The sequence below is a fragment of the Rhinatrema bivittatum genome, chromosome 14 (genome assembly GCF_901001135.1).
Source record: "Rhinatrema bivittatum chromosome 14, aRhiBiv1.1, whole genome shotgun sequence".
NCBI classification, from domain to species: Eukaryota; Metazoa; Chordata; class Amphibia; order Gymnophiona; family Rhinatrematidae; genus Rhinatrema; species Rhinatrema bivittatum.
In genome coordinates, this window is record NC_042628.1 from 81,325,405 (window position 1) to 81,349,735 (window position 24,331).

Here is a 24,331-nt window from a genome sequence, read left to right on the forward strand (position 1 = left end):
GTCTGCACTTTTGGACGAAGGCCGAGCACCTAGGGCCCCATCTCCTGTGGCTTGCAGTGAGGATGAGGGTCCCTGTGACCCCTGGGGGAATGACATCTTGAATTCCTCCTCCAAAGACACTGGGGGCCTCACCTCAGACCTTTCTCTTCCAGAAGAGCGAAGGAAATCTCTGCTTGAGGTCTTAACCTTCACAAGGTTGTTGATGGAGGAGGATGCCATGCACAAAATGCTTGAGATCCTCCAGTTTGTGGAGCCTCCTATAGAGATTGTGGCAGTCCTGGTACATGAAATCCTTAAGGAGCTGCTGCTGAGGATATGGGAACACCCCTTCACAGTGTCTCCTATTAACAAGAAGGCTGACTGGGTCTACCTCATCCAGAAGGCTGCTGGATTCGATATGTCAGATTCCTTACCTCTCAAGACTCCATTTCTCAACACCCCAGGGAAGGACCAAAGAGCAATGGATGCTCTTGGGAGGGAAGTATTTCAGAGGCTATGCTTATTGCCCGCATTGCTTCCTATCAGCTCTACATGAGCCAGTATGCGCGGGTCATCTAGGAACAGGTGCAGGAAGTGGCTGGTGCATAAGGGCCTGGAGTGTGGGGAAATGAGGTCCGCATGACCTATGATGTTTTCGAGGCGGTATTGAGGGTCTCTGCAACAGGAAACAGTGCCCACAGAATGGCATGGCTGCGGTCCTCGGGTCTCTGACTGGAGGTACAGGAATGACTCGCTGACATGCTGTGTTCTGGGGAGAATCTCTTCGGAGGTAGGATGAGAGACACAGTGGCCCAGCTCTGGGACCACCATGAAACCTTCCAACAGCTCTCCACCAGCACTCCGGACCCATCCTCCTCTTCTAGGAGGCCAGCAAGAAAGGAACAGAGGAAGTCTTTCACTAAAGGAATTACTATCCTTCGCCCCATCGCTCCCATCAATACCATCAGGGCTCCCGCAGCCATCCCAGGCAGCAGAGAGCCCCCAAGCCCAAACAGCGCCTCAGTCAACTCCAGAGATGGGGTTTTGATTGGGTCGTAGCAAGCATACCCATGACAGCAGGCTGCCCTCCAGTTGAGGGCAGACTGCTGTTCTTTGCAGACCAGTGGCCCAGTATAACCTCGGACTACTGGGTTCTGTTGGGTACTGTTGGGTGTCTTGCCAAGTTGCCCTCCAAGCCTGTTTTGGGGGCCGGTAGCACATCAGGAGGTACTGCAAGCTGAGTTCTCCTCCCTCTAAATGGTCAGAGTGGTCGAGACTGTCCCACCAGGGCAAAGAGGATGGGGATTCTACTCCAAATATTTCCTGATTCTAAAGAGAAAAGTAGGACCTCATCCCATCCTAGACTTAAGGGCCTTGAACAAATTTCTAAAAAAAAAAAAAAAATAAAGGTTCAAGATGGTTTCCCTGGGCACCTTGATCCCCCTTTTGCAAAAAGGAGCTTTGCTCCCTTGATCTAAAGGATGCATACACTCAAATTAAGATCTTTCCCATCACAGGAAGTATCTCCAGTGGTGGGAAAACAGCATGTCCAGTACCAGGTGTAGCCGTTCAGGCTAGCATCAGCCCCATGAGTCTTCACAAAATGCCTTGCCATGGTGGTGGCGCACCTCCGCAGGCTGGGGGTGCATGTTTTCCCCTATATGGACAATTGGCTGGTCAAGAGCACATCTCAGGCAGGGGCCATCAGGTCCTTGCGCTTGACCATGTGGGTGTTTGAATCGCTAGGATTCATCATCAGCTACCCAAAGTCCTATCTTGCCCCGTCACCTCAACTGGACTTCATAGGAGCCCTGCTAGACACAGCTCAGTCCAAGGCCTTCCTACCTCATCAAAGGGCTGTCACTCTGACAACCATCACGGCAGAGATTCAGCAGAGCCAGCAGGTGTCAGGCTGGTACATGTTGAGGCTGTTGGGCCATATGGCCGCAACTGTCCATGTCATTCCCTTGGTACGATTACATATATGCAGAGCCCAATGGATCCTGAGGTTGCAGTGCTGCCAGGCCATGCAGAACCTCCAGGACCCCATCCGAGTCACCCTGTCTCTCTAGGACTCATTGTCCTGGGGGTAGGAACTTTCAAATCTGGAACGGGGGATCTACTTTTGAAGCCCTCCTACCCAAATTTTCCTAACTATGGATGCATCCATTCTGAGCTGAGGAGCTTATGTAGATGGACTCAACACTCAGGATCAGTGGTCTGCTTGGGAAAACTGTTGTCAATTCAACTTCCTGGAGCTTCAGGTGATCAAGTACACTCTATAGGCTTTCAGAAATCAGCTGTCCAACAAAGTTGTCTTGATCCATATCTACAACCAGGTAGCTATGTGGTAATTCACCAAGCAGAGAGGCATGGATCATACTTCCTATGTTAGGAAGCGGTCTAGAGCTGGTCATGGGCCTGAGTACATGTGAGTTGAGTCTTTAGGGCCCCACGAGTTGTACCTAGACCAGGGGGTAGCAAATCAGATATTCCACCTCTGAGGGAGCCCAGACATTGATCTATTTGCGTCCCCTTGCAACAGGAAGATACCTCGGTTCTGCTCCCTGTACAGGTCAGACGGCAAACCAGCCTCTGATGCCCTTGCCCATCATTGGGGCAAGGGTTTTCTGTATGCTCCAATTCCCTTAGAGGCGAAGATCCTCTTGCTTTGCGAAGATAAGGGGATTATGGTCCTCATAGCCTCTTATTGGCTGAGACAGGACTGGTTTCGACTTCTGTGGGATTTGTCCATCCGGACTTCCCCAGATCTCATCACGCAAGATATAGGCAATTGCAGCATCCCAATCTCCAGGCTCTGTTGCTCACAGCCTAGATGTTGAGAGATTAAGTCTGCAACCACTTGATCTCTCAAGAGGATGTGTCTCTGGTCCTGGTGGCTTCTAGAAAGCCTTTCACTAGAAAGTCCGATGGACTAAAGTGGAAAGTGGAGGAGGTTTTCAGTGTGATGTGAGAAGGCCCTAGATAGGTTGTCCTGCCCCCCACAAAAACTGCTTGATTACCTTCCACACCTATCAGAAGCTGGCTTAAAAACCAACTCTGCTAGAGTTCATCTCAGTGCAGTTGGTGCATATCACCAAGGTGTAGGTGGTACAACCATCTCTGTACAACTTAAAGTTGTATGATTCATGCGGGGCCTGCTTCGATTGAAGCCTCCCCTAAGGCTGCCCGCTGTGTCTTGGGACCTCAACATGGTGTTAGTTCACTGATGAAAGCTCCTTTTGAGCTGCTGTGCTTTTTTGACCTGAAGAACCTGACTTGGAAGGTGATATTTTTGGTGGCGGTCACCTCAGCATGCAGGGTCAGCGAGCTGCAGGCCTTAGTGACTTATTCACCTTACACTGTTTTATCATGACAGGGAGGTCTTGCATACGCACCCTACGTTCCTGCCTAAGATGGTGACGGATTTCCATCTTAACCAATCCATTGTCCTGCCAACATTCTTTTCCAGGCCCTATTCGCACCAAGGCGAACAAGCACTGAACAGTTTGGACGTCAAGCAAGCCTTAGCCTTCTGTCTAGAGCAGACAGAAGCCCATAGACAGTCCACCCCGCTTTTTATTTCTTTTGATAGGAATAGGTTGGGCGTTGCCGTTGCCAAACAGACACTATCCAGTTGGCTAGCAGATTGCATCTCCTTCTGTTATGCCCAGGCAGGACTTCATCTCGGGGGTCATGTGAAGACTCATTCTACCAGCGCCATGGCAGCATTGGTGGCCTACTTGCGAGCAGTTCCCGTGGAGGAGATCTGCAAGGCTGCGATGTGGAGTTCTCTCCACACATTTACATCTCACTATTGTCTGGTTAGGCTTTTTGTGTTGAGCAGCCTATAGCTAGGGATTCACCCATGTGAGAGAACTACCATCCTGTTTGTCCTCAGAGAAAGCAGAGTTGCTTACCTGTAACAGGTGTTCTCAGAAGACAGCAGGATGTTAATGTTCATGAAACTCACCTGCCATCCCGCAGAGTTGGGTTTTTCCTAATTTTTCATTTATATATAATTCTGTGTTATAAGTCTGGAGAAGCGACCCCACGTGGACGCGTGGTATAGGACATGCTGGTCATGTTCAGTGTGCCAAGTCTAAATTCTAGAAACTTTGACATAAGTTTTCCTGGTCAGGGCTCCATCTGATGATGTCACCCATGTGTGAGGACTAACATCCTGCTGTCCTCGGAGAACACCTGTTACAGGTAAGCAACTCTGCTTTCCCCTTGTGCTACAAACCCCACTAATGCCAAGCTCCCCTTGCTCTCTCTGCAGACATTGTCTCCCCAGGAGCTCTGGCATATTGTGCACCAGTGTTACGGTTCGGAGCTGGGGCTCACTAGTGAGGATGAGGATTACGTGTCTCCCGGCATCCAGTTCAACGGCTTAGGGTGAGTAATGGGGCAGGGCACAGGCTTTGCAGTGCCCAGGGAGATATGGAACCTTCTACGGGGAGAAACTAGCATAGAAATCCCTTCCTCATCCTCCACATACCCAGCACCATGCATGCATAGCCTGCAGAGGTGTGAACTCCCAGTACGGCAATGGGAGAAGGAAGAGGCTGGGATCCTGTTATATGCAGGGCCTAAGGATGCAATAGAAAAGCTGGCAGGGGTGGGGCAGCATGAGACAGCGGGGAGGCTGCTGCCTAATCACTGTATTAAAATATGCACAGATGGGCTAATACTGGGTCTTCAGTCAATGGCTTCCTACTTTGTTCCCTGTATGTACCCAGATCAGTCCAGACTCCTGGGTTTTGCCTCCCTTCCAGCAGATGGAGACAGAGAAAGTTTTACTGACACTGACACTTAATACAAGGTGCCACCTGCAGTCCCTCAGCAGATGGTGGAGGTGCAAAGCCTGCAGTCTGAGTTACCAAAAAAAAATATATATCTAGTATAGAACTGTAGTTTTCAGCAGTGCTGGCCTCCCAGGGGGTTGCTAGGTCCTGGTGGGGCCATCTCCCCTGGTGTTTGAGGTGGACGAGCAGGGGGTTGGGGACCCTTATATAGCTCGCTCCCTTTTTTCGCTGGACAGGGTTGAAAGCTTGGGGGCCCAGATCATTCACCCTGAGGGATGGACGGAGCCTGCAGTCATCTGAAGGGAATTGCTTTCTTCTATATTTGTTAAAGTTAAAAAAAAGTTGGGAGCCACTGTCCCTGTGCCCCTGGAGGAGCAAAGGACAGGACGCTATTCCATCTCTTTCATAGTTCCCAAGAAGGAGAGAATGTTCCGTCCGATCATCGATTTAAAGAAGATGAACGTGGCTCTGAGGGTTCCTCTGTTCCGAATGGAGACCCTACATTCGGTGATTGCAGCAGTGCACAAGGGGGAGTACCTGGCATCCCTGGATTTAACCGAAGCATACTTGTACATAGGAATCCAGCCCGATCATCAGAGATATCTGAGATTCATGATTTTGGGGGAGAGCTTTCAGTTTTGCGCTCTGCCCTTCAGTCTAGTGGCAGCACCCAGGACCTTTACCATGGTGTAATGGTCATGGTGGCTGCAGCTCTCCGGAGAGAGGGGGTCCTGGTCCACTCCTATCTGGGCTGATCCGGGTGAAGTCAGAATCTCTTTGTCGGAGGGCAGTGGATTTGGTCCTCTGGTGCCTGAGATCATTGGGTGGATAGTCAATCTGTCCAAGAGTCATCTTGTTCTTTCCCAGAGTTTGGAATTCCTGGGGGCACGTTTCGATATGAAGGTGGGGAAGGTGTTCCTCATCGAAGAGCAGATTTCCAAATTACAGACTCAGGTTTGTGGATTGTTGGACAAACAAGTATCCAAGGTCTGGGATTACTTTCAAGTTCTCGGGTTTATGGCTTCCACCTTGGAATTGGTTCCATGGGTGTTTGCTCATTTGAGGCCTCTTCAGTCGGCTTTACTTTCTTGCTGGGACCTGTTGTCGGAGCGTTTTCAGCTACCTCTCCCTCTTCTGGAGTCTGCGCGTTCAAGCCTTTTATGGTGGCTTCTCCTGGACAAGTTGAGTCGAGGCTTGGACCTCGACATTCCGATCTGGTTGATCATTACCACTGATGCCTGTCTCTCTGGGTGGGGAGAGGTATGTCAGAACCAGTCTGTGCAAGGCCGGTGATCGACAGAGGAAGCCTCCTGGTCCATCAGTCGTCTAGAGACAAAAGCGGTGCGATGGGCCCTGCAGGCTTTTCTACCCTTGGTGAGGAAAAAGCCGGAAAGGGTCTTGTCAGGCAATGCGACAACAGTGGCTTACATCAATTGACAGGGGGGTACCAAGAGTTGAGCAGTGGCTCAAGAGGCCTGACTTTTGGTCGATTGGGCAGAGCAACATTTGGAGCATTTGGCAGCCTCTCACATAGAGGGCTCGGACAACGTACAAGAGGATTTTCTAAGCCGGCAGCAACTGGATCCCGGGGAGTGGGAGCTGTCAGAAGAGACGATGCGTCTCGTCAGTCACAGGTAGGGCTCACTGTGTGTAGATTTGATGGTGACCTCCCGAAATACCAACCCCGCATTTTTTCAGTCGATGAAGAGAAAGAGGAGCATAGGTTCTTACTTGGCTGATGGACATCCTACCATATGTGTTTCCTCCTTGGCCATTAGTAGGCAAGATCTTACAGCTCATAGAGATTCATCCGTTGTACCAGAATGGCCGAAACGTCCGTGGTTTGTGGACTTAGTCACCCTAGCAGTGGGCTGACCATTGAATCTTCCACATCAAGGTCCCATTTGTTTAGATCAGGCAGATTGATTTTGTCTAGTGGCTTGGCTTTTGAGAGGCAGCATTTGAAAGATAAAGGTTATTTGGATGCAGTCATTGCTATCCTCTTGCAGTCTAGGAAGACATCCACTTCCCTCGGCTATGTGAGCATATGGAGAGTTTTGAGGCCTGGTGTTCCGATCAGCGGGTGGATCCTAGGTGAGTCTCTGTGGGGCATATTTTGGCTTTTCTTCAGGACGGTTTGGTCAAAGGTTTATCCTTTAATTCTCTCAGGGTTCAGGTGGCAGCATTAGGATGTCTGAGGTAAGATTCGAGGATTTTTGCTATGTGCTCATCTGGATGTTGTGTGTTTTCTTTGGGAAGTGAAACATTTGGGTCCTGGTTTGGCAGCCATGTCATTCCTGGAGCCTTAATGTGGTCTTAAAGAGCTTGTGTGTGACTATGAAGGATCTCACCTTGAAGTGGTTTTACTAGTGGCAATCTGTTCAGCTTGACGAATTTCTGAACTTCAAACTTTGTCATGCAGGGAGCCTTTTTTGAGAATTCCAGACGAGGGAGTTTCCTTGAGAATGGTTCCTTCCTTTTTACCTAAGGTGGTGTCACCTTTTCACTTAAATCAGTCAGTAGAACTCCTGTCCTTCTCAAATTTGGATCCTTTGGCACCGCATATTAAAGATTTACCATGGTTAGACATAAAGCACACATTGATGTGGTACCTGGAGACCATCAACAGTTTCCGCATGGCACCAATATGGAGTGGTGCCAAAATGGGTCATAAGGCATCAAGGGCCACAATTGCGAGGTGGTTAAAAGAGGCTATTAGTTCGGTGTATATCTGTCAGAGTTGCCTGGTTTCAGAGGGGCTACGGCACATTCTACTCGTTCTCAGGCAGCTTCTTGGGCTGAGTGCCAGCTAGTTTCTCCACAAGAGATCTGTAGAGCGGCTACTTGGAAGACATTGCATATTTTCGCCAGGCATTATTGTTTGGATGTCCAGGCTCCAGAGGCCAGGGGCTTTAATGCTTCAAGTGGGACTCTCTCAGCCTAGACTGATCTGGGTACGCACAGGGAAAGGAAAATTGGTTCTTACCTTCTAATTTTCATTCCTGTAGTACCACAGATCAATCCAGAGTCCCACTCTCTGGAGGAAAGGGGAAACTTTGGAGAGTCCTCTCGATTTGTCTTTCTTTTTCTGTGATTACTCTGAAGAATGACAGGGGTTTTGTGTGGGCGCGGTTTCGCCTTTAAGGTTTTCCTCTTCCCACTGCTTGTTTAGGGGAGACTAGTTGGTTATTCAGGTAGTTGGTTTTGTTTTTTGTTTATTTTTAAATTTATTATTTGAGACTTTAATTAAATTTACAAAGAAAACTTTGCATAGAAATCCAAGAGACACTCATAAGAATTCCATTTTACATTTAACAATTGATCTTTAAAGGAAAGCGTACTAACAGTATATCTCTTTCTTTCGTAGGAAATAGGGAGAAAAAGAAAAATCAAAGGAGAACATTAAGAGATCAATAATATTAGAAAGGCTGCGAGATGCACCCATTTTACATTTTGGATCCTTCTTTCTGTAATTGCAGGTTATTGCACCCATCCTTCCAAGAAGGCCCGGAGCTGCTCAGGGCTGAAAAAGACGTGTGTTCCCAGACAGTCTGATTATGCACTTACAAGGGTAGCGTAAAACAAAGCTTGCCCCTAGTGCTGGGGTTTCAGAATGCAATGATAGAAAATTCCTTCTACGCTGTTGCGTAGTTTTCGAGAGGTCTGGATATATGCGAACTAGACCTCCTAAGAATGGAGCATTTATATTTTTAAAGTAATTTTTCATAATTATGCCTAAATCATACTCTGGGAAAAAAGTGACAAAAAGAACAGCTCTTTCAATAATCTCTGCATCAGAATTTTCTAGATAATTGGATAGATTTAAAATATCGATCCTCAATTGGACGCGCGTTTTCGACGCGCTAGCATTACCCCTTATTCTGTAAGGAGCCGAAAACACGCGTCCAACCCCCCCCGAACCTAATAGCGCCCGCAACATGCAAATGCACGCTGATGGCCCTATTAGGTATTCCCGCGTGATTCAGAAAACAAAATGTGCAGCCAAGATCTCATCCCCGTCCTGATACCTAAGATCCCTTTTCCTTACCCAATAAAAACAAGAAATTATACAGACACAAGCAAGGCTGAAAGCTGAAATGTTTGCCATTGTGCTCCAGATTTCTCCAGTGGGACTGTGCCTTTTACCTCCTGCTCCTGTTTTCTGACCTTGCCCGGACGTTGGGAAGGGAGGTGGAAGACTCGTAAACCACTCTCTGCTGCCTGTTAGTCTTACATCTAGTTTTAAAACGTGGGTTTTGATTTTGAAGGTATTACAATATATTCTTCTGCAGTATTTGAGAGATTTATTGAATTTTTATAGGCCAAGTTCTTTTTTTGCTCTGAAGACAAACGTCTGCTGGTAGTGCCGTCATAGAAAAAGCTTTGTCTCTAGGCTACCCTTAAGCAGGCTTTTTCAGTCCAGGGCCCCACGCTCTGCTGTTTCCATTGAAATGCGGACATTTAATGACTTGAGTGTGTTACAGGCAGAGCTAAAAATGTCTTTATTTTTAAAAGTGTTTGGATGATTATATAATTTTAATTTGGTTTTGAGCTGACAATGATTGTTTTGTATGTTTGTTTTATTTTCATGTTCATCTGATTGTAACTTGCTTAAAATGATGACTAGTTATAAGTGTGTCATAAATAATTGGAATAACTAATTAAATATATATCCAACTATCTTAAAGATAAACGTTATCTGGCTAAATTCAGGACTGTTGTACAGCACGAGCAGAGTTAGCCGGATAGGTTATCTGAATATTGGAATCAGCTAGACAACTCGTCTCTGCCCTGAATCACCCCTGAAACACCTCTAAGTTAGCCAGATAGCCTGTGTTTGATTAGCCAGCGAGGGTTTTCAAATTCTGCCTTTTGTCATGGTGAGAATGGAGGAGCAGAACGAGTGCCCTCCACGCGGTTCATGTTCTTACCTTCTGCGTGTTTATCTGTCCCTGGCTACAGAAACAGCGAGGATATTCCTGATGTTATCGAACTAACGGACACTTCCTCCCACTGTGGCACCGACGGAAAATTGGATCCTTGCCCCTTACTGGACCAGGCCTCAGCCAATCAGAGCTTCGGTTCCCTCGCCAGCAGCGAAAGCCTTCCCTCGGTAAGAAGGAGGTACCAGACATATGTGCCAGCTCTGCACACCCCAGAGTCGGCTGCACACGCAGACTGTAAAGCGCTGGAGGGACAGTGTTCAGAGCAGGCCAGGGGATGTTTGCTCAAGCTTTAAGTTTAGTCATAAGTCCTGCACTAAACAATTGCAAACACTTTCTTAAAAAAGTGATTTATTCTGAAAAAAATTCATTCGTGAGCTGGGTAAAAATAAGTGGGTAGCCTGTACAGGATATTGACATTTAATTGACAACAGGCATTGGGCGGTAGTTTCATATAACTATGAAATAGTCTACCTGCGGTAATCAGGGCTGAGAATGAGCTGCTTTGATTTAGCATTTGCTGTTGATATTTCACCTGCCGCTTTGCTATAGATACCTGTGTCATTTTGCACTGCAGGCAGTTAATTGTGTGCCTCCTTTCTAAGTATTGTACTATTGTTTTCTGTGTCTTAGCTTGTGTTTAATTCATGATTTATTGTTGATTCTATATATTTTGTCTTTCCTTTTTTTTTAATTATCTGCTGATAATTATAGAATACAAATTGATTATTGAAAGAATAAGTTATCCAGATAAACATAACAAGCTAATTTAGCTGGAATAGTCAGTGGTGTGGATGTTTATCCAGCTAACTTTAGAGCTGCTCAATAGCAGGTCTAACTTACCCGGCTAAGTGTGAATATTACTAGTTATGTGGCTTATGTTAACTGGATAAGTAGCTCTTGTCTAGAACACCCCCGTGCTCCCATCTCTTAGCTGTTGAGCCAGATAAATAGTTTTCTGGCTAAGTGCGAGTCAAATATTTAAACTCCATCACGTAGCCAGATAAGTCTTTGATTATCTGGCCAAGTGGTGCTGAATACTGGGCCCTGAAAGTTAGCTTGCACCCAGAAAAGGAATTACCTTCAGAGAGATCACACACAATTAGTCTAACATGCAAGAAATGGGTCGTGCAATCCCCTGGGCCATCTGTCTGGATGTGAATATGGGGAATTTCTTCTCCCTCCTCCATCCCCCAATAAACATAAACCCACTTTCCCCATAAAGTCTAAATGTACATCTCAATGCTCGAAATATCCACTAAACCTCTAGTGTTGTAAACACCACTCTTCTTACTAAGGTTATTCCCTCTTCTTCATTGGGCACCATTCACCCCTCTTCTTCGTTCAACGATATTCTCCCCAACAAGATACCTTGTTTCACCCAGATAGGGCTTCCTCAGGGGAAATCTGTAACCCACTCCGAAATTCCTCCGGTGCTAACCCCAAACATACAAGCGAGCTCTTAATTTGAAGACACTCAATACATGTCCATCATCTCCCCCCAATTTACTTCCTGATATCCACTCATAAGCAGCACCAGCCACGTCCCAAACGTATCATATAAAGTCAGTCACCGCTCTTGCTACTGTGACGCTACTTAACAACTCATACAAATTTGAGGCACCACATCTATGTCTCCACGGGCGGCATACACCGGAACAAATCTGCCTCACCACTGTCTCGCCTCAATACTCACGATATTTTCACCAACCAACAGTTTCTCCAACAACGATATACACCAAAGCAAATCCACCGACTATTAAAATTGAGATATGATTTGTATATTGATTTATGTATAAATTAATACAGGGTTGTGTGATTTAATAGATGTGATTCCCATTACTGATGTATCATTGGTCTTCTGCCTAGCCAGCCCCCTCCCTCACAGATTTAGCCCTTGGGTTCTGGGGGCCATTAGGGCTTGGCTTCGGCAGCAGAACATCATGTCTGGTCATGACTGGAAACTGGGCTGGTCTTCTGCCTAGACAGCCCCCTCTCCCAAAGGTTGAGCCCTGGGGTTTTGGGGACCGTTAGGGGATAGCTAGACAAGTTAGGAAAGGCTAGACAAGGCAAGGTAGACACAAGCTGGAACTAAGATCAGGGACAGACTGAAAGCAGAGATCTGAGTATTGAAACAGGCAGGGAACTGAGGACTGGATACTGGAAAAGGCTGGACAGGATACTAAATGGAGACTAGGCCTGGATACAGACAAGGCTTAGATAGGATACAGAGCAGGGACCTGGACTGGATGCGGACACAGGCTTGGGCAAAATATTGCGCAGAGACTGGGACTGGATACGACTGAGGCAAGGCAATAGCAAGGTAAGGAATGGATTCTAAGAACTGGGCTGGGCAGAGCAGGACAAGACCAGACAAGGCAGGGCTAGACAAGATAGACCAGGATAGGACTGGAAACGGACTTGACAAGACAAAACAGAACAAAGAATACTGAGGCCCATAGGCCACTAAGCATAAGGCCCGGAATCCACTAGGCAAAGTAAGACCTAAGTAGGCCATAGAGCAAGGAAGAAGGAGAAAGAAGAACGGAAGCCTCAGGGCAAGGAGAGGCCTAAATAGGCAGCTAGACAAGAAGCAAGGTAACAGAAGGCCTGGAAGGCCACAAGAGTGTCCAGGTCAGAGAGCTGACTCCATGAAGAGGCATCTAGGTTCTGGTAAGGCAGGATTAAATGGGGCTGGAGCTTGTGTGTGGTGTGAACAGCAAGGAGGAGCTTGGGAAGTTTGGAGAGGGAGGTTCACTGAGGACCCCTAGTTCAGGGGAGGCTCCACAACAGGCTGAACCAGGGCACGGAGAGCCTGTGAAACAGATGAAACCATGACAATTTGTTGAATAATTTTGTATTACCAAAGTTGTTAAATCACAAGAGGATTGTGAGAAATTGCAAAACTGGGCATCCAAATGGCAGATAACATTTAATGTGAACAAGTGCAAAGTGATGCAAGTAGAGAAGAGCAACCCAAATTTTCTGGGGATAAGCAGGACGGCAGTTCTCACACATGGGTAACATCATCCAAAGGAGTCTGGCCCGGAAAACTTATGTCAAAGTTTATAGAACGTTGACTGAGTCTCTGTGAGCATGCTCCAGCACGCAATATACCAAAAGTCCATGTGGGGTCCCCTCAGTCTCTTCTTTTCCGCAGAGCCTGTTCTTTCACTGCAAAGGTTTAGCCTCTCTTTTTTGGCTTTTTTTTTTTTTTTGAAGCATTTTTGTGTGGTTTATTGCTTTTTTTTTTTTTTGTGGTAAACAGGATCACACGGTCGATGTGGGATCCCCCTGGTTCTCCCCTTTTCATCTGAGTTCAGGGTTTTCGACATTTACCAGTAAGCCTCCTTATGCAATTGATCCCCTGGGGTGGTGCTGAGCTCTGTTCCCATCGACCATCAATGTCTGCTGCCATCAATTTTGATATCTCATCCCTTTCGTAACAATATGTTACCTTCTGGTATTAAGAGATATTCTTGGTGCGTGAGGATTATGTCCATCATGGACCATGGGGATAGATGCGTCTTCTGCCTGGGCGCATGGCATGATGTCGTAGCAGGGGTGCCCAGATGACCCAAAGGGATGCCGGGCTCAGCTCAACAAGATGGAATGGGTCTGCAGGCCAGGCAAGACTGATCCATCAGCATCGGAAGCAGCAACATTGAGGGTCCTTGGAGCCGCACTGATGGCCACCGAGCCATCAGCATTGGCCTTGCCATCAATTCCATTGATGCCAAAGGCTTCTAAGGACAATGGAGACAGGCCGTCTCCCATCCAGGTTGAAGACATCGGGTTCATCGTCTTCAGCCTCAGCACCAGGGAAGGACCAATCTGAGCATCGAGGGAAGCTGAAGAAGCATGTGCATTGGTCTACTTCCAAAGTGACCCTGTGATGAGGAGCACTAGCTCTCCATGGATCTCAGGAATTCGCCATGGCCACCAGTCCTGATGTCCATCACTGATCCTCCTCCTCTTGAATTCAAAGAGGATTTGGTCATGCCTTCTGGGTCCCAGTCAGTCCTGGCATCAGCGATCTTGGAGAAGTTCATGCAGGCTCACTCAGTGTGGGCCATGGCAGCATTGGTGGCCCATATGCATACAGTTCCCATCTAATGAAATTTGCTGGGCTGTGACCTGGAGTTCTCTCCACACGTTCACAGCTCACTACGGCCTTGACAGGGATAGGTGGCAGGACAGTGCCTTTGGTCAGTCCATCCTGTGCAACCTGTTTCAGACTTGAACCCAACTCTCGTCACTCAGACCGCCTCCTGTTTTCCTTCAGGGCCTCAGTTGTGTTGTGCCCGTTGGCACCATGTTCGGCTGTTGTTGGACTCTCTGGTTGAAGGGTGCAGTCTGGAGCTCTGTACTCACCCACATATGAGGACTACCATCCTACTTGTCCTAGGAGAAAGCGCAGTTGCTTACCTGTAACAGGTGTTCTCCTAGGACAGCAGGATGTTAGTCCTCAGGAATCCCGCCCACCTCCCCACGATGTTGGGTTCACCTTCGGTTTGATATATTTTTTTTTTTTGCTCATCTGCTTTGCGAGGGGGACCTCGTGTGGACGTGCGGATAATAGCAGGCTGGGCATGCTCAGTCTGCTGGCCAAAGTTTCTAGAAACTTTGACAAAAGTTTTCCGTGCCAGGCCTCATCGGATGATGTCACCCACATGTGAGGACTAACATCCTGCTGTCCTAGGAGAACACCTGTTACAGGTAAGCAATTGCGCTATCCATCGTCTTGCCAACATTCTTTCCCAGGTCCCATTCACACCAATGTGAACGAGCCTTGGACTTCAATCTATAGACAGTCCACCTGGCTTTTTGTATCTTTTGATCAGAACAGGTTGGGGATCACTATTACTAAGCAGATCTTTTCAATTGCATCTCCTTTTGTTATGCCCAGGTCAGTTTGCATCTTGAGGGCCAAGTCTAGGCTCTCACTGTTTGAGACATAGCAGCATCGGTGGCGCACTTGTGAGCAGTCTCCTTGGAGGAGATCTGTAGAGCTATGGCATGCAGTTCTACCCACACATCCGCTTCTCATTACTATTCGGATAGAGTTGGTCGACACATAGCGGGTTTGGCCAGCCTGTCCCTTGAAACTTGTTTGAGGTTTAGAACCCACTTTGTTCCCGCCTAGGACCTATTCTTTCTGTTCAGGCTCCTGTTTCCAACAAAGTGTTTTGTTGTTGTTCTGCCCATTGGCACCTGTTTTATTGGTCCCCTTTTATGTTGGGAGGGGGTTGCTTGTAGCTAGGAATTCATTCATGTGTGAGGACTGCCATCCTGCTTGTCCTTGGAGAAAGCAGAGTTACATACCTGTAACAGGTGTTCTCTGAGGACAGCAGGATATCAGACCTTCAGAAAATCCACCCGCCTCCCCGTAAAGTTGGGTTTCCACTTCCTGGGATTGTTCTTTATTATTTTCTTTTTAATTCTATATTACAAGACTGAGGAGGGCACCCCACATGAATGTGAGGTATATTGCGTGCTGGAGCATGCTCAGACAGACTCAGTCAAAAGTCTAAAAACTTTGACATTAAGTTTTCCGTGCCGGGCTTCATCAGATGATATCTGTTACAGGTAAGCTTTATAGCTTCACAATGCAAGGCTTCTCATTGGAAGTCACCACCTAGGAACAGGATCTAGGCGTCATGGTAAATTATATGTTGAATTCCTTTGCTCAGTGTGCGGCAGTGGCAAAACGAACAAATAGAAAGCTAGGACTTATTAGGAAAGCAATTGGAGAATACAACTGAGAATATCATAATGCTTGTGTATTGTTCCACGATACGATTGCACCTTGATTATTACGTGCAGTTCCGGTCACCACATCTCGAAAAAGATATAGCAGAATTAGAAAAGATACAGAGAAATGATAAAGGCAATGAAATGATTTTCCTATGAGGAAAAGCTAAAGAGATTAGGGCTCTGAGGGGAGATATGGTAGAGGTCTATAAAGCAATGAGTGAAGTGGAACGGATAAACACAAATCAGTTATTTATTCTTTCAGAAACTACAAAGACTAGGGGACATGCAATGAAGTTCCTAGATAATATATTTAAGACAAATAGGAGAAAATATATTTTTTTACTCAATGTATGTTTAAATTCTGGAATTCATTGCCGGAGGAAGTTGTGAAAGCTGTTAGTGTAGCTGTGTTCCTAAACGTTGTGGACAAGTTCCTGGAAGAAAAGTCCATAAATCATTATTAAGGTGCATTTATGGAAATCCTTTGCTTATCCCTGGAATAAGTAGCATGGGATCCTGCCAAGTACTTGTGACCTGGATTGGCCACTGTTGGAAACTGGGTTTGATGGATCTTTGATCTGACCCAGTATGGCAAATCTTATGTCCTTATGAGGTAGGGAATGGGTTGGTGGGCTCCTGTTTGGATTTTTGTGCTGTCTAGCTAGAGACCTGGGATCCATTCCTACCTGATGCTTTTGCATTTGAAAGAGAGTATATATATATATATGTATGTGTATGTATGTATGTATGTATATGTGTGTGTGTGAGTTCATGCTCATCTATCTGAGTCTTTTTTTTTTTTTTTTGCATGCTTCCCTGTGTGGACATATTGGTGTGTTTTTATTCATGAATTATGTTCTCTGCTGTTGATGAATTATTGTGCACTTATCTATGTACCTTTTTGTATTTGTGTGTCTGTGTGCGCAATTCAGCATTTCCTGCCTGTTTCCTTGTGTTCCTCTCTGCATGTCTGGACTTCTTACCCTTCCCTTTCCCACCCCTTCAGTTTGCTGAAGACCCTGAAGAGCCAATGGACAGACCCGCAGAGGACTCCTCCAGCCAGACAGTGACCCCCCTGCCTGAACCCTGCAGACCTGGGCTACTGATAGACAGCCTCCCACCCCTGGACCTCCCCATCAGCGAGGACCTCCCTACAGACATGAGCGACGACTCCACCTCTTCCTCCACCCAGGACGAAGGTAGGATGTCAAGTCCTCTTTTCTACCTTTAGGGAAAGGGATCTCCCTGTTCTTCATTTTTCTTCCCCCATATCCTGAAGCTGAGAGGGGAGCAGATAGTGTTCCCCAGCTGTGAGGGAAGAGTGTTCCCAAACTCCACTCCCATCCCATCCTCCCCCTCCTGTTACCAGTAAGAATTTGTGCCTTTCATCCCAATGGCGGCTGCGTGCATGTTATGTATGTAGCACATCTACCTGGGGTGGAAAGGGGTCTGTTAGGCCAAGTTCTTTGGTGCCAGTGACAGAAATAGAATTGGGTTGTGGGATGAGTGGTTGGAGACTATGCTGTGGCCTCGGTCTGAAAGTGAGAACAACGGGGGACTGGTTCCTGGCTTCCTTAAAAGCATCTCTCTAGTAAAACAACACTCGCAAAAATGTAAAACACCACTCGTCGTTTCCATGTATCTTATATTGAATGCGTGTATGTTCTGTTTTTGACGGTATTTTTTGTAGACAGATGTAAAACACCACTCGTCGTTTCCATGTATCTTATATTGAATGCGTGTATGTTCTGTTTTTGACGGTATTTTTTGTAGACAGATGTGCTGTAACTGAACAACATGCTATGTTTGCTATGATGTTTTAATAAAAGATTTGGAAAAGCATCTCTCTATCACTGGGTAATCATGCTGTATATTCATCCTGTCTAACTTCTGACTATTAAAAGCACAAACACACTAAATAATATTCCCCAATTATTAACTTCGCCCCAGTACCTTTAAAAAAGAAAATTTCCCAATCAAAACTTACTGATTCCCTTCAGCCACCGGCAAGGTGATTCTCTCCTCTCAGTGCCCCTCCTGGATTGTGGGTCAGTAACCGCAGGCTTCCACGTGGCTGCAAACGCCATCCTCCTCCGTCCAGCGGGGTTCTCCCTAGGGGGTGCGCATGAGAGAGACTCCGCCCTTTAAAGGGGTCATGGTGGGAAACCTCGGCCCAGCCCCAGGAGATGACGTCACTCTGGAGGGGTATTTAAACCCCACAGCAGTCTCCAGCTCTTTGCCTTTGCAACAGGCCATCTCTTCGGAGTGGTAGTTGCTGTTCCAGCCGCCTCTTGTTCCTGTTCCTGCTTTGATCCTGATCCTGGTTCCGTTCCTGCTTCTGTTCCAGTCCTTGAGTTCCTGCATCCTGTCCTGGCGTTCCGGTTCCTGTTTTCCTGCCCGTGCCTTCATTCCTGTCTCCGGCCTTCTCCTCAATCCTCAGTTCCTGTGACCTCGTCCTCGGCTTGATCTCCTGGTTTGACCCCGGCTTGTCTTTTCATCTCTGCTTGTCTGCTGCCTGTCTTGACCCTTGGCCTGGTACTTCTCTCCTGCTTGCCTGCCCCGGATCTTCGGATTGGACCCCGTTGCACACCTTCACTGCCAGCCCAGACCCGGACCTCTGATCCTGTTTTCATTCTCAGCTTCGTCTTCATCAAGGCACCCGCACCTAAGTCCTGCTGGCCTGGCACCCAAGGGCTCAACCTGCAGGGAACGAGGGCTGGTATAGGTGAAGGTCCTGCTGGATTGTCCTCACCAGCTCCACCTACTGGAGATATCTATTGGGGGCCATCCCTCAGTGGTTACATCATCACTCGTCCTGGCCCACGGGTCCACAACCATAACAATTTGCAAAGGCCATGGACCCAGTGGACTTGTCCGGTCTTCAGGCCATTCCGGGCTTGGCCCAGTGTTTGCAGCAGCAGCAGGAATGCCTTAAAGTTTTGTCCGCTACAGTGGAGCACTTGGCTAATCGCCTGGAGCCCGCTTCCGGCTCTGGGGTGGCTTCCCCTTCCCCTGGTGATTCCTGCTTCACCGTCTCCATTGTTACATTTGCCTGCTCCACCTCGTTACGCTGGGGATCCGAGGCAATGCTGAGGGTTTCTGAACCACTGTTTTATGAGGTTCTTCCTCCAACCCACGCAGTTTCCAGCTGACCAGGTCAAGACTAAATTTATCCTGTCCCTGCTGTATGGCAAGGCCCTGGCCTGGGCTTCTCCGCTGTGGGATCGCAGGGATTCTGTTCTCGGAGACCTGCCCCGGTTCACGATTCTTTCACTGCTGGAAACCCAGGCAGAACACGAACCTTGGAACTGTTGTCCCGTTATTATTGGTGGCCCCGTATGGCCCAGGGCGTCTGTGCCTATGTTAGTTCCTGTCCAACTTGTGCGCAACAAAAACCACTGCCCGGCCGGCCGTGGGGACTCCTACAGCCTCTTCCAGCTCCTCAGGAACCATGGACCCACATCTCCACAGACTTCATGGTAGACCTGCCCACCTCCTCCGGCAACCAGGTGATATGGGTAGTAGTCGACAGGTTCTCCAAAATGGCGCATTTTGTACCCCTACCCAAGCTGTCATCGGCTCCTGAGTTGGCACGACTTTTTACCCTGCATATCTTCCATCTACACGGTCTCCCCCTGCAAATCGTGTCTGATCGTGGTCCCCAATTCACGGCCAAGTACTGGCGTGCGTTGTGCAAACAATTCGGTGTGCAATTGGACTTCACTACAGCTTTTCACCCTCAAGAGAATGGGCAAGCCGAACGGATCAACCGGGGGTTGAAGACCTTCCTCCGCTCTTTTGTTGGGAGCCTCCATGATGACTGGGCTGCACTGCTGCCATGGGCAGAATTTTCGCAAAATTCACATGTAAACTCTGCTATTGGGACTTCTCCCTTCCAAGTTGTTTATGGCAAACATCCAAGGCCTTCTTTGCCCTTACCTCTCTTTGTACCTTCTCCGGCACCCAGCTCACGGCCGAACAGATGCACGAGTTGTGGGAGGCTACCAATGCTAACCTGTTGAAAGCTGCCAATTCAGTCAAGTGTGTGTCGGATAAGCACCATCGTCCTGCTCCACTCTTTATCTCGGGTGACCGGGTTTGGCTCAGCACCTGCTACATCCGCCTTCGGGTTCCATCAATGAGGCTGGCACCTAGGTACATTGGACCATTCTCTGTCAATGAAAGTCTGGGTCCAGTGACCTATCGCTTACGGCTTCCTACCAGTCTCCAGATACATAATTCCTTTCATGTATCCCTATTGAAGCCTTTGATACTCTCTCCATACCACGCCGCTCCACCCAAGTCTCCAGAGGTTGTTTCTGAAAATGACCCTGTCTACCAGGGCCAGGATATTCTGGTTGTCCATCATAATTATAGACCCTGGGAATATTTGATCTCCTGGGAAGGCTTTGGTTCTGAAGAGAACTTGTGAGAACCATCGTCCAATATCTTGGATAAATCCTTAATCCAGCACTTCCATCGCACAAACCCCAGCAAGCTCGGCCCTTCTGTGAGGGGGGCGTATGGGGGGGTATTGTTGTGGCTCCCAGCAACGGCAGGCCTCGGCCGGTCCCCCCTACCTTCTCCGCTGCCGGCCACTGCCGCAGTCTGGTGCAGCGCACCCCGCTTTGCTGCAGAGCGGGGTGCGCCGCGCCAGACTGCGGCGGTCCACGTGGAAGGTTTGCAGCCTTCCATGTGGCTGCAAACGCCATCCTCCTCCGTCCAGCGGGGTTCTCCCTAGGGGGTGAGCATGAGAGAGACTCCGCCCTTTAAAGGGGTCATGGTGGGAAACCTCAGCCCAGCCCCAGGAGATGACGTCACTCTGGAGGGGTATTTAAACTCCACAGCAGTCTCCAGCTCTTTGCCTAGATTGCTAGTTGCTGTTCCAGATGCCTCTTGTTCCTGTTCCTGCTTTGATCCTGATCCCGGTTCCGTTCCTGCTTCTGTTCCAGTCCTTGAGTTCCTGCATCCTGTCCTGGCGTTCCGGTTCCTGCTTTCCTGCCCGTGCCTTCATTCCTGTCTCCAGCCTTCTCTTCGATGCTCAGTTCCTGTGACCTCGTCCTCGGCTTGATCTACTGGTTTGACCCCGGCTTGTCTTCTCGCCTCTGCTTGTCTGCTGCCCGTCTCAACCCTTGGCCTGGTTCTTTGCACTTGCTTGCCTGCTGCCTGCCCCAGAATCTTCGGATTGGACCCTGTTCCGCTCCTTCGCTGCCAGCCCAGACCCGGACCTCTGATCTTGTCTTCATCCTCAGCTTCATCGTCTTCATCGAGGCACCCGCACCTAAGTCCTGCCAGCCCCGGCACCCAAGGGCTCAACCTACGTGGAACGAGGGCTGGTATAGGAGTCCTCACCAGATCCACCTACCGGAGACTAGATCCATTGGGGGCAATCCCTCAGTGGTTACATCATCACTCGTCCTGGCCCAAGGGTCCACAACCATAACAGGTACCTAATCAAACCAAATCACACTACCTTAACACCTTTCCAAGGTGAGTAACCGAAAGGAACTTTTTAACCTTTTTACTTAGGTATACTCTGCTCCTAGCTTTTTTCTAGCTTCTAGCTACCGTTTTTTTTTTTTTTTTTTAATATACAAACACTAACTTATGCTTATTTAGCTGCCTTACAGACTACTGCTTATTAGCTGCCGGGCATGGGGGTGGCTTGCAGGAATGACGGCTACTACCTGATGATTAATAACCTTATTCAATAAACATACACAAGGTTAATGTGACTCCAACATTGCTTTATGCTTCAATGGCAAGAGGAAATGTGGGACAAAGGATTTGCATTCACAAAAAAGTGGGGAGTAGCTTGCTTGTTGCGGCAGTTACTACCCCAAACCAAATAGGCCTGAAACTTCACTTACAATGCATATCCCGAGTAGCTCGCTGCTTCAGTGGCAGGGAGGAATGTAGATAAGAGGATTTACATTCAGACAACAGACAACAAGGACTGAATGGTCTTGGGCTTGGTCTGCGGGTGGATCAGGATCAGCAGATCAGCAGATCTCATGGCGGATATCGATCAGGTCAGGGATAAAGGCATGGCTGATCCAGAAGATGTCCCGATAACAGAGGGAGATGATCCGCGGGTGGTTCGTCTGTTCTGTAAGGAGGAGTTGAGGCTCCTTATTTCCCATGTTCGGCAGGAACTGGTTATTAAGGTGGTCCAAGAGGAGTCTGACATTGAAGGGGTGGATCTGGTGTTGATTGGGCACAGGGCCCACCAAAAGCCTTTCCTTAAAAGGATCAATAAGCTGGTGAACCATGAATAGGAATTCCCGGAGTTGGCTAGAGCTGTAGCTAACTCCTCCTCTCGGAGGATATCCTGCAGCTGCTGGTTTTGCTGAAGGTGCATGCTTCGGTCTTGGCGGTCACTAACAAGACCATTCTGGTTGCGGGTTTGGCCGCGTTAAAGGACATGCAGGACTGTAAGCTAGAGATTCATCGAGAGAGGATGTTTGTAGTCTCGGTGCTGAGCCTGCAAGCAGCGATCTTTGGAAGTCTGATGCAGTGGGCCTGTTAATGCTGGGTACAGAAGTCTCAGGAGAAGCCTTCAGCAGACGCTGGTGTTAATAGCCAGGCAACTCGGGTGGAGGCTGGGATTGCATATGAGGCTGATGCGCTTTATTACTTGAACTGGACTTCGGCTGAGAATATGGTCGTGGCGGTCTCGGTGCGATGTCTGCTGTGGTTGCGGAATTGGTCAACTGATATGTGGTCCAGGTCTCAGCTCTGTAATCTTCCCTTTAAAGGAAGGAAAATTGTTGTTTGGGGAGGACCTGAAACAATTGATGAAGCTGCCCGAGGATAAGATGACAGGAAGATTTTTCTGCCTCGCTGGAGGTTTCGGGAGGTGCGGCGGTTTTCGTCTCAATAAGGGTTCTGCACTGCCTTCAGGGCAGAACCAGGAGTCCAGTAGGCAACATTCCTATTCAGGCACCTGTAGTCTTCCCTGAGAGGGCTCTGATCAGGGGGCTGGTGGCGTTAAGGCTTCACAATGAAGCCAGGCTGGTCCACTCTCTCGAGAAGGTGGAAGAAGGCCGTCAATCACAGTTTTAAGAAGAGTGGACCAGTGGACAAATGGGTCCTAGACGTTAATAAGGGACGGCTATGCTTTATAATTTTTTCGCCCCATCACAGAAGCTTTCATGGTGTCTCATTGCAGTATCTGAGGCTAGCAAGCGGCGATTTAGGTTCTGAGGTAATTTTTCCAGTTTCAGGCCCTCCCGTTCAGTTTGGCGACTGCACCTTGCACGTTCACAAAGATGATGGTGATAGTGGAAATGGCTCTCCGTAGGGAGGGGATCCTAGATCATATTTATCTGGACAACTGGCTTATCCAAGGGAAATTAAAGGAGGTATTTATTTATTTATTTATTTATTTATGGTTTTTTATATACCGATCTTCTTGCATCGGATGCAAATCAAACCGGTTTACAGTGAAACAATTCAACTTGCCTAAGAGCATTACAAGGTATGCCGGCAATCTGTGTGCACGATGATGGAAATATTGCAGTCCTTGAGCTGGTTAGTGAATTTGGCAGAGTCACCTGAGCCCTACCCAGATGCTGGAATACTTGGGGTGAAGTTCGATACTCAGCTCGGCAAAGTGTTTCTCACCTCAGAAAGGATTCGAAAGTTACCATCCCATGTGGTGTAGATTTTGCGGATGCCATTGCCCAGGGCTTGGGATTATCTTCAGGTCCTGGGTTCAATGGCATCTACATTGAATTTGGTGCTATGGGCAACTCTACAGGGCTGTTGCTGTCACGCTGGAATCCGTTGTCAGAGGAGTTTCATTGACCTTTACTGCTGCAGGGTACTTCCAGGTCCAGTCTCTCATAGTGGCTCTGTCAGCCCAATTTGGAGAAAGGGATGGGCCTAGAGGTACTGGACTGGGTTATAGGGATCACGGATGCCAACCTCAAGGCTTGGAGGGGCGATCTGTCAAGAATGGATGGCACAAGGACTGTGGTCTCCAGTGGAAGCATCCTGATCTATCAATTTCTTGGAAACGAGAGCAGTGTGCAGAGTGTTGGTGAAATTCCTTCCACAAGTCCAAGGTCAAATGGTCGGAGTGTTTTCGGACAATGCGACAATGGTGGCTTATATCAGTCTCGTTGGGGCAGTCCCCGTCTGGATCTGATAATGTCAAGGAGCAATGCCAAGGCAGCAAGTTTCTTCAGCCACAGGCGATAGGTTGCAGCCGAGGGCATAAACGCTCGGGTTCTTCCATGGCCAACAAGGAGCCTGCTGTACGTGTTCCCTCTGTGACCATTAATAGGTGAGTTTTTAGGTGCATCAAGAGGCATCTGAGACAGGTGGGAATGCCAGAGAGGCTGTGTCCGTGGTTTGCAGATCTGGTTCAACACACAATTAACGGGTCCCTTAGATTGGCTCATTTGCAGGAGCTGTAAGGCAAGGTTCTATTTTCTCGGATCTGGTAGATCACTTTTGTCTCACAACTTGACTTTGAGAGCGAGCACTTGTGACAAAAGGATTCTCTGAGCCTGTGATTTTCAAGCGCTTAGTTTATAATTCCTTGTGGGTTCAGGTGGCAGCCTTGGGGTGTCTCAGAGGTATACTCCAGGGAAAATGTGGTTGGCCTCACATCTGAATGTTGTGAGGTTTTTGAAGGGGGTCGAACATCTGCAGCCGCTGGTGCATAGATTGGGTCCGGCATGGTGTTTAAACTTTGTTTTGTGGGTGCTTTGTGGGCCTCCATTTTGAGCCATTGAAGAAGGCGTCGTTAAAGGATCTCACGCTGAAGATGGTATTTTTGGTGCAATTTGTTCATTCAGAAGGATCTCGGAGCTGCAGGTTTTGTCCTGTAGGGAA

At 48.1% G+C, this 24,331-nt stretch overlaps 1 protein-coding gene across 4 annotated transcripts in view; it reads left to right on the plus strand.

Annotated features, from left to right (window-relative positions):
• The window catches only part of GRAMD1A (GRAM domain containing 1A), a 279,381-nt gene that overhangs the window by 181,461 nt on the left and 73,589 nt on the right, over nucleotides 1–24,331 (plus strand). For all 4 annotated transcript variants that reach the window (XM_029576479.1, XM_029576480.1, XM_029576481.1 and 1 more), the window contains 3 exons: nucleotides 4,262–4,377; nucleotides 9,750–9,900; nucleotides 16,494–16,686. In XM_029576479.1, coding sequence (XP_029432339.1) covers nucleotides 4,262–4,377; nucleotides 9,750–9,900; nucleotides 16,494–16,686 — 460 coding nt within the window. The remainder of the gene's footprint in view (nucleotides 1–4,261; nucleotides 4,378–9,749; nucleotides 9,901–16,493; nucleotides 16,687–24,331) is intronic.